We start from the raw sequence: 12,691 nt of genomic DNA, 5'->3' as shown, positions 1-12,691 counted from the left end.
ACCCTGGGTGTAAGAAAATAATTTTTATGATCACGAGACACTAAATAAAGGGTTTATGGGCTAATTTGTTAGTTTGGGTATTTTCACAATAATCTAATAGTGGATGTTTGGTTTGTACAGTGTAAAATAATTTTTATGATCACGAGACACTAAATGAAGGGTTTATGGGCTAATTTGTTAGTTTAGGTATTTTCACAATAATCTAATAGTGGATGTTTGGTTTGTACTATGTCCAATAGCTTGGGTTTAAAATTTGGATTCGATTGGATCACTAAAGTGGTTATAACTCTTGGGTTACTTTGGAAATTATATTTATACATCTCCGTTCATAATTTTGACGGTGGGTTTAGGGTTTATCAACGTGGTGAAGAGAATGATCGGTTTATCTTCAGGACCACATTTCTTGATCCATGGCTAAGATGAGTTGATATACTAGATTTCCATGATTTAGTAGCCCATTTGAGATTTTGGTTGTATGGAATTGTTCCTTTAGCTATTCTACATTAATTGCTTTGGAATATATTATCATTATTTGGTTAGAAAACGTGATGGGTCCATAAGGGCTTTTTTGTAATTTTTGTAATTTTTGTAATTTATGATTGTATTCGAAAGATAACTTATTTTGATTAGATTATATGTTTTGAGCAACTTTCATAACTGATGTTCCTCTTAATTCCTAATAACGGAGGTTATATAGGCAATCTTTCATACTAGCGGGAGTGAAAACATCCTATAGTGCATTTAAACGAAAAATTTCTACTTAATAATCTGGACTTTTTCAGACCCGAGTATGAAAAATTCGGGTTCTTACATCTCTATTGTTCTACTACTAAGTGGCCTCATTTCTCTCATCACACCATCACTCGACCTACCCACCTCAATGATTATGTTTGTCCTACCCTTCCACTTACATCCTCTCCTACTTCACCTCCTTCATAACCCTATGAAGGTACTCCTTATCCATTGTCTAATTTCCTTTCAGATCATTGTTTTTCTGTTAACCATGTCACTCTACTTTCCTCTATTTCTTCTTATGATGAGCCCATATAATTTTCTCAAGATGTTAAAATTCCTCATTAGCATGAAGCAATGACTATAGAAAATCAGGCATTGGAGTATAATCAAACTTGGACTCTGCAAACCCTACCCATAGGCAAAAAACCTATTGGCTGTAAATGGGTGTATTAAAACAAATATCATGCTGCTGGAACTCTGGAGTGTTACAAAGTGCGTTTGGTGGCCAAAGGATACACTTTGATTAAATGCATGGATTTTCTTGAAACTTTCACATCGATCGCCAAAGTTGTTATAGTACGATGTCTCTTGGCTGTCACTGCTATTTACAATTAGCCAATCCATCAATTAGACATCAATAATGTTTTTCTTCATAGAGATCTTCATGAAAAAAATCTATATAACGATTCCCCTTGACTTTGTAAAGCAGGGGGAGCACCCTGTTTACTGCCTTAATAAATCTCTCTATGGTCCCCAACAAGGATTTAGAAACTAGTTTGCAAAATTTTCGTCTGCGCTCAAAGAAGTTGGATACCATTAGTCCTTAGCATACTACTCGCTTTTCACCCATTCCAATGGCACACTGTTCACTGCAGTTCTCATCGATATTATTGACTGGAAATGATCAAACTGCTATTGCTATATTGAAGGACTTCATTTACACCAAGTTTCATATTAAAGATCTCAGCTCATTAAAATACTTCTTAGGCATTAAGGTGGCTCGTTCTCCCACATGGACTTTCCATAGTCAATAGAAATATACTCTCAACATTGTTCAGGATAGTGGTTATCTTGGTGCTTGGCCCCCCTCTTTTCCTATGGAATAAAACCTATGTTTGACTAATGATTAATGTACAACTCTTTCAGACCCCACTGTGTATCGATGACTCATTCGAGGTTTTATCTACTTAAGTGTCACTCGCCTTGATATTGTTTATGCAGTCAATGTTCTCCGTCAATTCATACACAGTCCTCGCCAACCTCATTATGATGCGGTCATTCATGTGCTTTGGTATCTCAAAGCTTCTCCTGAAAAGGGTGTCCTTCTACTTGCCTGTAGCTCTCAATTATCGGCTCATTGCGATTTAGACTGGGCTAGTTGCACTCAAACCCAACAATCTACTACGAGTTACTTTAGGACGCTTGGACAAAGCCCCATCTCTTGGAAAACAAAAAAACTAACCATTGTTTCACGTTCATCTGTTGAGGCTGAGAATCGCGCCATGGCTAATGCTGCTCGTGAAATCACTTGGCTTAAAAATCTCCTTTAAGATGTTGGTGTTCATCATTCCTAACCAATGTGGCTTTATCGTGACAATCAATTGGTTCTTCACATTGCTAGTAATCCAAAATTTTATGAATGGACTAAACATATAGAGATTGATTGTCTCCTTATTTGAGAAAAGATATCCTCTGGGGTTCTCTGCACTTCATATGTGCCTTGCAATCAACAACTTGTGGACATCTTCACCAAACACCTAGGTCGAGACCATTTTCATCTTTTACACGGCAAGTTGCTCGTTACGGATCTCCACTTACCAATTTAAGGGGAGAGTATTAGGGAATGTTTAATTAAAGATATTTTCCTTCCATGTTTGCTGAGATTTGATTAAAAAAAATTCTCATTTTATTTTTTCCTTTTTGGGGCCATTCCTTTTGTATATATACACCACAATGAATTGAATGAGAATACATGAAAAATTCAAAATTCATTCTCCTCAAAATCCATTTTCTATCAAAAAGTGATTATTTGATAGTCATCATAATTACTTGGACAATCTTTGCCATTTAATTGGTGACACACAAATAAGCAATAGAAAACAGAAATCACCAACAACTATCATGAATGAGAAAAAGGTAGGTTTCTAGAAGGTTAAATCGACTGATAAAAAATGAGCCATCAAGAGAATAGAAATTTTGTCTAATGGTCTTTTTAATATGGTTAGAGTATACATGTATTTGTATTTATGGTTGGTTTGATGAAATAAGCTAAGAGAATGCTACGATACAATATCATCAACATGCTGTAAGACACTTGCTGCTGCATTTGTGCCATTGTTTGTCAAGTTCCATCAATTGAAAAAATGTAATTTTGTGAAAAGGCGTACGAAGAGGCGGTTTATGTGCAATTAGCTCGCGAGAAACATGCTTCATGGTTGGACGAGATTCAGGTTTGGGGCGCAAACATGCAAGAGCGAGTCGCACTACTGAAACAACTTCGGTTGCGACTTGATCCATGGGAGCTGGGAGTCGTTGATCTAACACATTCTTCAACAATATGTTTTCTCCACTAGACAATGATGATAAAGAGGAGATTAGATCCCCTGGATGCCTCCCCATGATCACTTCGAGCGATACAACCCCAAAGCTATATACGTCGCATTTTTCAGTCAGCCTCATTGTGGAAGCAAACTCTGCATGAAAGATACAACAATTTTCTAAGAATTTCGGGAGATTCGAATCCATTTATGAATTTTAGCCATTGATAGAGTGGGTAAAGAATTTTCTTTTATTTATTTATTTATTTATAACTTTAGTTATAGATTAATCTTGTGAGAAAAATGAGAAAGAGGCATCGAATGGCACTTCGATCATTTGAAACCTTAGGACCCATTTGGATGACACCCAAAATTTTGTTTGGCTCTTTTGTTTTATTAAGATAAATAAGAAGGGTTAACCTTGTGTTTGGTTGCATCAAATATCATGAAATTTTATGATAATTCATGATTAGTCAGTTTAATTTAGTGCAAACTATTATGAAATATGGTACAACCTAACACGCCCTCAAGCATTTAGCTTGACGACCATCAACCCTTTGATCATTTGGAAGGATTTGTATGTTTGTTTGTTTTAGTAATTTGGTTCCATCCAAAATGTTTTTGGCTCACCTAAGCTTTAGGACCCATTTGGATGACACCCAAAATTGCATTTGGCTTTTTTATTTTATTAAGAGAAATAATAAGGGTTAACTCCGCGTTTGGTTGCACCAAATATCATAAAATTTCATGATTAGTCGGTTTAATTTAGTGCAAAAAATCATGAAATATGGTGCAACCAAACACACCCTCAAGCAATTAGCTTGACGACCTTCGACGCTTTGATCATTTGAAAGGATTTGGCTGCTTGTTTGTTTTAGTAATTTTGTCCCCCCAAAATGTTTTTGGCTTGGCTAAACCTCAGGACCCATTTTGATGACACCCAAAATTTGCATTTGGCTCTTTTCTTTCATTAAGAGAAATAAAAAGGGTTAACCTTGCGTTTGGTTGCACCAAATATCATGAAATTTTATGATGACTCATGATTAGTCAATTTAATTTAGTGTAAAATATGATGAAATATGGTGAAACCAAACACACCCTCACACAATTAGCTTGATGACCTTCGATGCTTGGATCATTTCAGAGGATTTGTTTACTTGTTTGTTTTAGTAATTAATTTGTTTCCACCCGAAACATTTTTGGCTCACCTAAACCTTAGGACCCATTTGGATGACACCTAAAATTGCGTTTGTCTTTTTCTTTTATTAAGAGAAACAAAAAAGGTTAACCCCACGTTTGGTTGCACCACATATCATGATAATTCATAATTAGTCAGTTTAATTTAGTGCAAAATATCATGAAATATGGTGCAACCAAACACACCGTCGAGCAATTATCTCGACAAAGAAAAAATACAAAATGTAACAAATTACCTGGCGCCATGTACCCGTAAGTACCCTGGAGGACGGTCCAATTAGATGAATTTGGATTCAAAAGCCGGGCGATGCCGAAATCAGCAACACAAGCCTCGAAATTGGAATTCAACAAAATATTCTTACTCGATATGTCCCGGTGAACCAACGGCTTAGGGCCGTCGTGGTGCATGTAACACAAGGCCCAAGCAATGCCTTTGATAACATTCACCCTCTTAACCCAATCCAATTCGACGGCGCGGTCGGCATTGTTCAAAACAATATCTAAGCTTCCTCTTTCCATGTACTCATATACAAGGAACTTGTACCGGGTGTGCGAACAAAACCCGTAAAGCTTTACGATGTTACGGTGCCGGATGTTTATCAATGCTCGTATCTCATTTCTAAAACCTTTCATGTCGACGAGCTCGCCATTGTCCGATGAGTGGAATCTCTTTACAGCTACCACCTGACCCGTTGACAGCTCGGCTTCATAGACCATGCCGTTCCCTCCCATGCCAATGCAATATATGTCGTTGAAACCTTCAGTCGCTTCCATGATGTCTTCATATACGTTCTTCCCGTCGTAATTCCATATTGAAAATATATCGCCATCGGTCGATTCGCTTGCTTGGTTTCTTATGTTTCTCGTCCTTTGGCAACAGACGAAGTAGATTGTGATGAATACGAAGACAAAAAATAGTGCGGCGGAGAGCGGAATGAGGATCAAAATCATAGTTTTGGGGCCTTTTTTCTTGTCGTGGTTGTCCTTTTTTTCTACAAAATGGTTTGCAGTCCATGCAGAATTGTTAGGTAATGTAATTTCTTGAATCCAAACAGGAAAAATGCATGGACTAGTTTATAAGGATGGTGGAAGAGGGGTCCACATGAAATACTGATGACTTGTACATATCAGAGTCAACTGCATTCATGATCAATCAAGTAAGTGTGGGCCCACCTTTCTCGTACCGGTGGGCAGCGTTGCAATTGGGTTAGTTGGTCTACCGTGTTTGGTCTCGGGCCCATTGTTCGGGCCCAGTCCTGAGGTAGCCCACCAATTTTTCTTGATTGGAGAGCTAAGAATCTGGCTGGTGGGCCCCACCCAACCCCTTGACACATGGGCTGGGCTGGATTCCCCATCTGGCGGGCCCAGTTGGAAACCCGGACATGCAAGGCTCTTCCCCTACAACTAGAGGTGGGCATCGAGTCGAGTCGGACCAACTTGGGCTGATCTGGCTCGATCCAGTTTTGAAATGGGCCTGACTCAAACTTGACCCAATTCAGTACCAAGTCCAGCATACCTGACTCGATCCGAATCCGGGTCTAGCTTGGATTAATCCGGACCAAGTCCAACCTAGTCACAAGTTCCGAGTCCAGTTGGGTGCAGTGGATATCCATGAGATCAAATCATAACTCAAAACCTATATTCACTTGACAAAATTGCAGCCTCTCTACCAGCAACACGTCATCTCGGATATGAAACGTCATATCTGAGTTTTCTTTAACATATATGTATGAGTCAAGTTTCATATCAAGTTGAGTTAGTACCGAGTTGGATTTTGGGTCGAGTCAAGTTGAATTACTGGGTGACTCGAACTCGACTTGGTTTGAGTTCGGATTGGACGAAGTCAACTCGATTTGTCTACTCACCCACTTGATTCAGATCGAGTTGGATCTAAACAAGTCGAACGAGTCCAGTTTGTCGAGCCGAGTCGAGTCGTCCCGTGCCTAGCTCTACCTACAACCCATGTTAACTCAGCATGCACCCTCCTTTTCCCCCCAAGATATAACTTGCATGAGACATCCAAGTCATGTAAACGGTTGGCCCCACTATCAAGATCGCCTTTTGAAAATGGGGCCAATCCGCTCACTAGCTGGGCCACAACTGCCGGCTTAGTAGGATCACCATCATCCATCCTATGATTTCCACGGCTTGGCCTGCCTGATGGTTGGATCAGACTGATTTTTGATGCATGGGATCGTAAACGTGGATCGGACCGTTTACACGGCTCGGATGTCCCACAAAAGTGACACGTCAGCATGAAAATCTGGGCTACATGCCAATAAATTATTGAGCTAGAAAGGTATGCATGGGTTAATTTTCTCATAGATAAGCTAAAAAATCCATACTAAAATTTTGGACCGAGTTTGTTAAGAAAACCATTTTCTATTGGTTAGCTTTCACGAGCTCGGTAGTGCACACGTGTAAGTATGTACAAGATCCAAACAGATCATCATCTGGACCCCACATTGTATATACCATATACGAAAATTCTACCAATTGGAAAATTCTAACCTTTGAATTAGACTATCTTTTTGGAAATAAAAAAAACAAAAAGATGGTCAAAAGAACATGTTTCACATTTTTATAACCATCCATTTCTTTAAACCCAAAAAGTCCTCTAATAGAACGGTTAGGATTGCCAAATCAGTGTGGTTTTTGGGGTATGGCCCATCCAAGTTGGGGCTCACCTGATGATACGTTCCGATCTTACATACGTGTGCAAGATCTGAGTCGTCCACTAAGTGCGTCCCACCGTCCATGATAGCAGACTAAAATTCACTCGACGCCCTAGATGGGCCAAGCTGGACTCAGGCCGGATTAATGGACTCTTCCAAACGGGCTCAAAATTTATGCCCTGGTCGGGCCCATGGGCCTAATATTTCAATCCAAGCCCGGCCCGAAGTGGGCCACGCCAAAATCTCAACGGCCAGCGCAGTAGCCCTTAATTCACACTCCTAATTTGGGGATTTTCACTGCAAAATTCCTCAAATTTATTATTTTATAGAGGGTTTTTGGAGGGAGTAAAATGACCAAAATGCCCTCACCATTTTTATGTGGTCATTGAGCATTGTAGGGCCATATGTTATGTGTATGAGATTTTAATCCATGTATCCTGCCATTACAATTAGATGGACCAAAAAGAACTAATCCAATCATCAGGTGGGCCACACATGAATTGTTGTATGAGAGGGATAGTTTCACTACTGAGAAATCAGTTTTTGGGACTTTTGAAAAGTCAAACAAGAGTGTAAATTAAGACAGCGTAAGGCATAGATGACTCAGTCAGATAATCTTTACTTTAGAAAGAAAACATGACTTAGCTAATCATGGTTAGCTTGACCCATTGATTAATTATATAGTTGTCCATTCTTCAAATTTACATAAAAATATAAAAGTTTGATACTCTGGTAGAGCATGATGGATGATGATACGCACCACTTAGAAATTGCATTTGTGGCTTATAAGTAATTCAAATTTAACTGTCCCAATTATTGGTTTAGAGAATGATTATTATTATTATTATTATTTATTTTATTTTTATTTTTGGCACCACTTAGAGAATGATTTTATTTTATTTTTTGTGATATTTTTAGGCCCATGATTTTTTGTGATTTTTGCAAGTTATGGTAAGCTGTATTGATTTTTGTGATTTTTTAAATGAGGCAGGCCTCTCTTTCTACAAGTCAAAGTCTTCTCTTACCTGGTATTGTGCTATTATGGAGTATGGAATTCAATGTGCATGCATGTGGCATGCATGTAAATTAATCAAAACATCATGATGTGTGTGCATGTGGCATGCATACACATCACGATGATTTTAAATTAACTAAAACCCCACATCTAAATTATACACGAGGAGTCAGACCAAAATACACATATGATGTATGTATTTTATTCACACCATTCATTGTGCGGGGTCATCTACAACATGAGCTTAAAAATGAGGTAGATCCAAGGATTAAGCAGACCACATCATGATGGAAACCTCCTAAGACCCACCATGATATTTATTTGTCAGTATACAGCCACACACACTTGAATAAAAGAAGAACACAAATACCAACTTGATCCAAAACTTCTCTAACTCCTAAAATTTTTTGAACCATAGGCGTTCATTCTCCACTATTTCTTGTGGTGTGGTCTACTTACGTAGAATGGGTCATAGACAATTTCACAACAAAGATGGACCAAAGAAGGCTTGATCAAAGGCAGAAATGGCCAGACCGTTTGAACCTTAAAAGATTCATATCTCACAAACTGTGATGAGTTTTTCTAAGATATTATATATGATTTTGGTAGGAGAAGCTAGTTTAGTCAACCAACCCTATTATGCCAGGTTTCCCACGCAAGATTTGCAAGATTCAATTAGATCGAGAGTAAAAGTTTCTTCTTGTTTTCATTTTTATTATAAATAGCAAGTTTAAGTTCTGTTATAACTTTTGATCCTTTGAGTTGCAGGAGTTGTGCCCAACTTGAAAAGGGCTTAGAAAAATTAGGAGAATAACGTGGTTCAACCAAATTGGACACTTACTATTTTTGGCCGAAAACCATGAAGTCTAGCAGGAGTAAGTCACATTTTTAGGGAGTTCGAGTCTAAAATTTTGTCCCAGGTTTGAACTCATTATTTAAATAATTGTAATTTTAATCTTTTTTTTATTATCATTAATCAATTTATTTCAAATTTATTAGAAATTATTTTTATTTTTATCCCTCATGAATTCGAGTAAGCTTTGTGAGGAGTCCATAGAGCTCTATGAATTCAAAGTAATTCCCTAAGGAAGACGGTGATCGACGTCATCACGTCCTTCCTTGTGTCATCTATTTGAGCTTTGCATTTGCCTAAGTTCCGGGCTCTTGCCCTAAATTGTTTTGGCAAAATGGATAATCAGCATCATGCCCCAACAACTTGTGTCCTTTTTGGGTGGTCAAATTGAGCATTGTAGGACCATTAGTTATGTGTATGAGATTTTAATCCATCTAATAAGTGTATCTAATTGCATGATGATCAGATGGATCAAAGATGAAACCAATCTAATCATTAGGTGGGCCACAAGTGAATTGTTGTATGAGTTTAATAATGTTTGAGCTCCACTTCTTTTATATAAAGAAACCAGACTAATAATTTCACTCCTGGAAAATCAGTTTTTGGGACTTTTGAAAATTCAAATAGTCCGACAGTGTAAGGCTTAGATCATTTGTTCAGATAATGTTGGAAATTATACAGATTAATATATTTCTGTATAATGTGGAAACCGAAAATTGTAAAATAATTTGAAATCAGGACAGGCTGAAGCACGTCTGAAACGTTGTCGTTAAAGCGTTATTTGCCCCTACTCAAGTGAATTGAGTATGCTGATAGGTTACAGGCAAACAGCTTCTAGGATACGGCGAGCCTGGTGTGGGTTTACGTTCAGCAAACACGAAGGCCCACCAAATGGAACTCAATCACACACTTTCTGGCAGTATTACAGTATAAAAGAAAAATCTCAAAAGAAGAAGAAAAGAAGAGAAAAAGTAGTTTCGACTTCTGCACAGGTCAGTTCAAATCTCCGGCCACTGGTTCAGTTGAACCGTCCTAGACTACACCACTGGTCTGTTCTTCAAGCTAAGGTTTAAACCTTGCTATGTTGCTGGAAACACTAGAATATATGAGTGGAGAGGGGCTGGCTGTCTTAGTTCGTATGGGTTTGCTGGAGTGAGTTGAGATGGTTTGGAAACCCATCCAGGCCCTCCTTTTATAGGCTATGGTGGCTAGAGGGTTATGGTCCAGAGATTTAAATTTCATTAAGCCATTTCTGGCTGTTGGAAAACTAGCCGTTTTATGGTCGTTTTCTGACTATTGTGCATGGGCCATTAATCTGTTGCATGCTGACTGTTGTGAAACAACAACTAGCCATTTTCTAGCTGTTGGGCTAGTCATGCAGCAGTTACAACTGGACCCTGCACTAAGTGTAAAGTGCTCCACTAGTGCCTCTACAGCCACACTGCCTCACATGCCCAGGCCCTTGCATCGAGCCCGAGCGCGCGCGCGGGTGTTCCAACACGCAAGGTCTATAGTCCACGGACTAGGTAGGTAAATATTATAATACTCCACATCCTTCATATAAACTACAGATTTTTCTCTTCCCTTTTCCATGTGAGACTATTCCCAAAAACCCACAAAAAGGTGTTTTTCAAAACAACTTTTTATATATTATATATTATTTTATTATTAAAATATATTTTATTAAAATCAATATTTATTTATTTTTTAAACAGATAATCTTTACTTTAGAAAGAAAACATTACTTAGCTAATGGCGAGTTTGACTCATTGATTAATTATATAGTTGTCCATCCTTCAAATTTAAATTAAAGAAAAATTTCAATACTTTGACAGAGCATGATGGATGATACGCACCACTTAGAAATTGCATTTGTCGTATAAATATATAATTCAAATTTAACTGTCCAAATTATGAGTCCAGATTAGACGCATCATGTACGAAAATCAGATTTTATGGACATTTATTTGATGGTAGAGAAATGAAAAATATCTAATGGTCCTATTTTAACAAACAAGGGTCCACAATTTAATGGTTGGGATTGCTCCACCAATCGGTTGAATGTGTATATTATCTTTTTCACCAAAGTGCCACTTGCATAGGACATCCTTACTATGAAAATGGCAGGCCCCACCATGAAGATAGCCTCACACAAAATCCAGACCTTTCCACTAATCATGTGGACCACACCCCAGGAATCAATGGACAACCAATGATCTGACTCTACATACAGTTGTGGCCCACCTGACAGCCTCGTTTTCTGCAAAGGTGATGGTCAGTATAGGACATACCATTTTCATGGTACAGATGTCCTGCACAAGTGGCACAGTGGCAGAAAAAATAGTAAAAATGACATATTATCATATAGAATCATTACAAAGGGTAACATTCTATTTTGATCAAGCTCATTTGATTGTTCTTGCTTTCAACCCAAAAGAAAAATACACTTATTACAAAAAAAAAAAAAAAAATAAATAAATAAATAAATAAATCATCTCTCCTTTAAAAAAAAAAAGAAGAATGGAAAAGAAAAAAGAAAGAAGAAACTCAACAATTTGAGAGATTGTTACTTGTTAATCACATCATTAATCAAAATTGGAGTAAAAATAAAATAAAATGGGGTGAAATAAATGTTTAAAAACCCGAACGAAGTAGCCCATCGGTTTGGAATGAACCGGTGGCTGATCCATGCCGGCTCACTACCATTTCGAATTCAGATTGCCAGGTTTGGGTTTAAGTTCACCTCATCGTTCGACTAGGCTGGAGGGACCGAACCATCAGCCTTAATTTTTTTCTAAATTTTAAGTAATTTTAGTTAATTTAATTATCACATCATGGTGGTTGAACCGGTTCGACCGGCGGTCAGACCCAGTCTGGGTTTGAACTGGTCCACAAAAATGCATGGACATTTTAAACATTGGGTAGGATAACATAAACTAAATTAATCATGAACAAACCAAAGGAAGTAATTGTTAGATGCACAAAGTTAGTAGAAATTATAATCAGTGTTACCATTAAATTCATATAGCTCCCTCGCAGTCGTTTTGCCGGAGTGTTGCACATGAGACAGCTTCCGACGGCTTTCGGTGCCAACGTCGAAGGGACTAAAACTAGTGGGAGACCATGGATGGAGGAGAGTCTCTACTTCTGAATCTCCTGATGTTGTAGCAGTGACAAAAGAAGAAGAAAATAGCAAAAACACAGCATACATGAAGAGAAGAGAGAATGGTTTTTTCATTCCCATGATTGCTTTGTTTTTTGTGATTTTTGCGCATTTGGTGGGATGTTTTGAATTAAAATGAGGCACCTCTCTCTCTCTCAGTCAAAGTCTTCTTGCTTGACTTAATCTTCTTTCATACTTTCTTATCGGAAGGGGGGGAGAGTTAATTATATCGTGTTATTGTGGTGTATGGTATTCAATATGCATGCATGCATGTTCTGTCCATGTGGCATGCATTTGAATTAATCGAAAACGATCAAATTGTTGGTATAAATATATAAATGGGACCCACGAAAAATACTAGAAAATAATGATAATAAATATATTTTGATGGAATCGACTGGATTGGTGAAATGAGAATTAATTAATGGTTGATACTTTGAAAGTCCAAGTTATTTTTTAGTTTTATACTAAAATATAGTGGGGCCATAGTTTAGACGGTTTTGATTTAGGTATTTT

At 37.8% G+C, this 12,691-nt stretch overlaps 1 protein-coding gene across 1 annotated transcript; it reads right to left on the bottom strand.

Annotated features, from left to right (window-relative positions):
* Nucleotides 1–2,711: 2,711 nt before the first annotated feature.
* LOC131245746 (MDIS1-interacting receptor like kinase 2-like) lies at nt 2,712–12,311 on the bottom strand. Its single transcript, XM_058245417.1, has 3 exons — nt 12,025–12,311; nt 4,706–5,461; nt 2,712–3,428 (listed from the first exon to the last, which is right to left on the bottom strand). Exons 1-3 carry the CDS (start codon nt 12,254–12,256, stop codon nt 3,031–3,033), a joined length of 1,386 nt encoding a protein of 461 aa, XP_058101400.1. The 5' UTR covers nt 12,257–12,311; the 3' UTR covers nt 2,712–3,030.
* Nucleotides 12,312–12,691: the final 380 nt, after the last annotated feature.

The sequence above is a fragment of the Magnolia sinica genome, chromosome 5 (genome assembly GCF_029962835.1).
Source record: "Magnolia sinica isolate HGM2019 chromosome 5, MsV1, whole genome shotgun sequence".
NCBI classification, from domain to species: domain Eukaryota; kingdom Viridiplantae; phylum Streptophyta; class Magnoliopsida; order Magnoliales; family Magnoliaceae; genus Magnolia; species Magnolia sinica.
Note: the sequence above shows the minus strand (reverse complement) of the source record. Positions and strands in the feature narration are given on the sequence as shown.

Coding starts and splice junctions, on each gene's coding strand:
- LOC131245746 (XM_058245417.1), bottom strand. CDS start 12,256: ATGGGAATGAAAAAACCATTCTCTCTTCTCTTCATGTATGCTGTGTTT. Junction 5,462..12,024: donor GGAGCTATATGAATTTAATG/GTAACACTGATT, acceptor ACCATTTTGTAG/AAAAAAAGGACAACCACGAC. Junction 3,429..4,705: donor TTACGGGTACATGGCGCCAG/GTAATTTGTTAC, acceptor TCTTTCATGCAG/AGTTTGCTTCCACAATGAGG.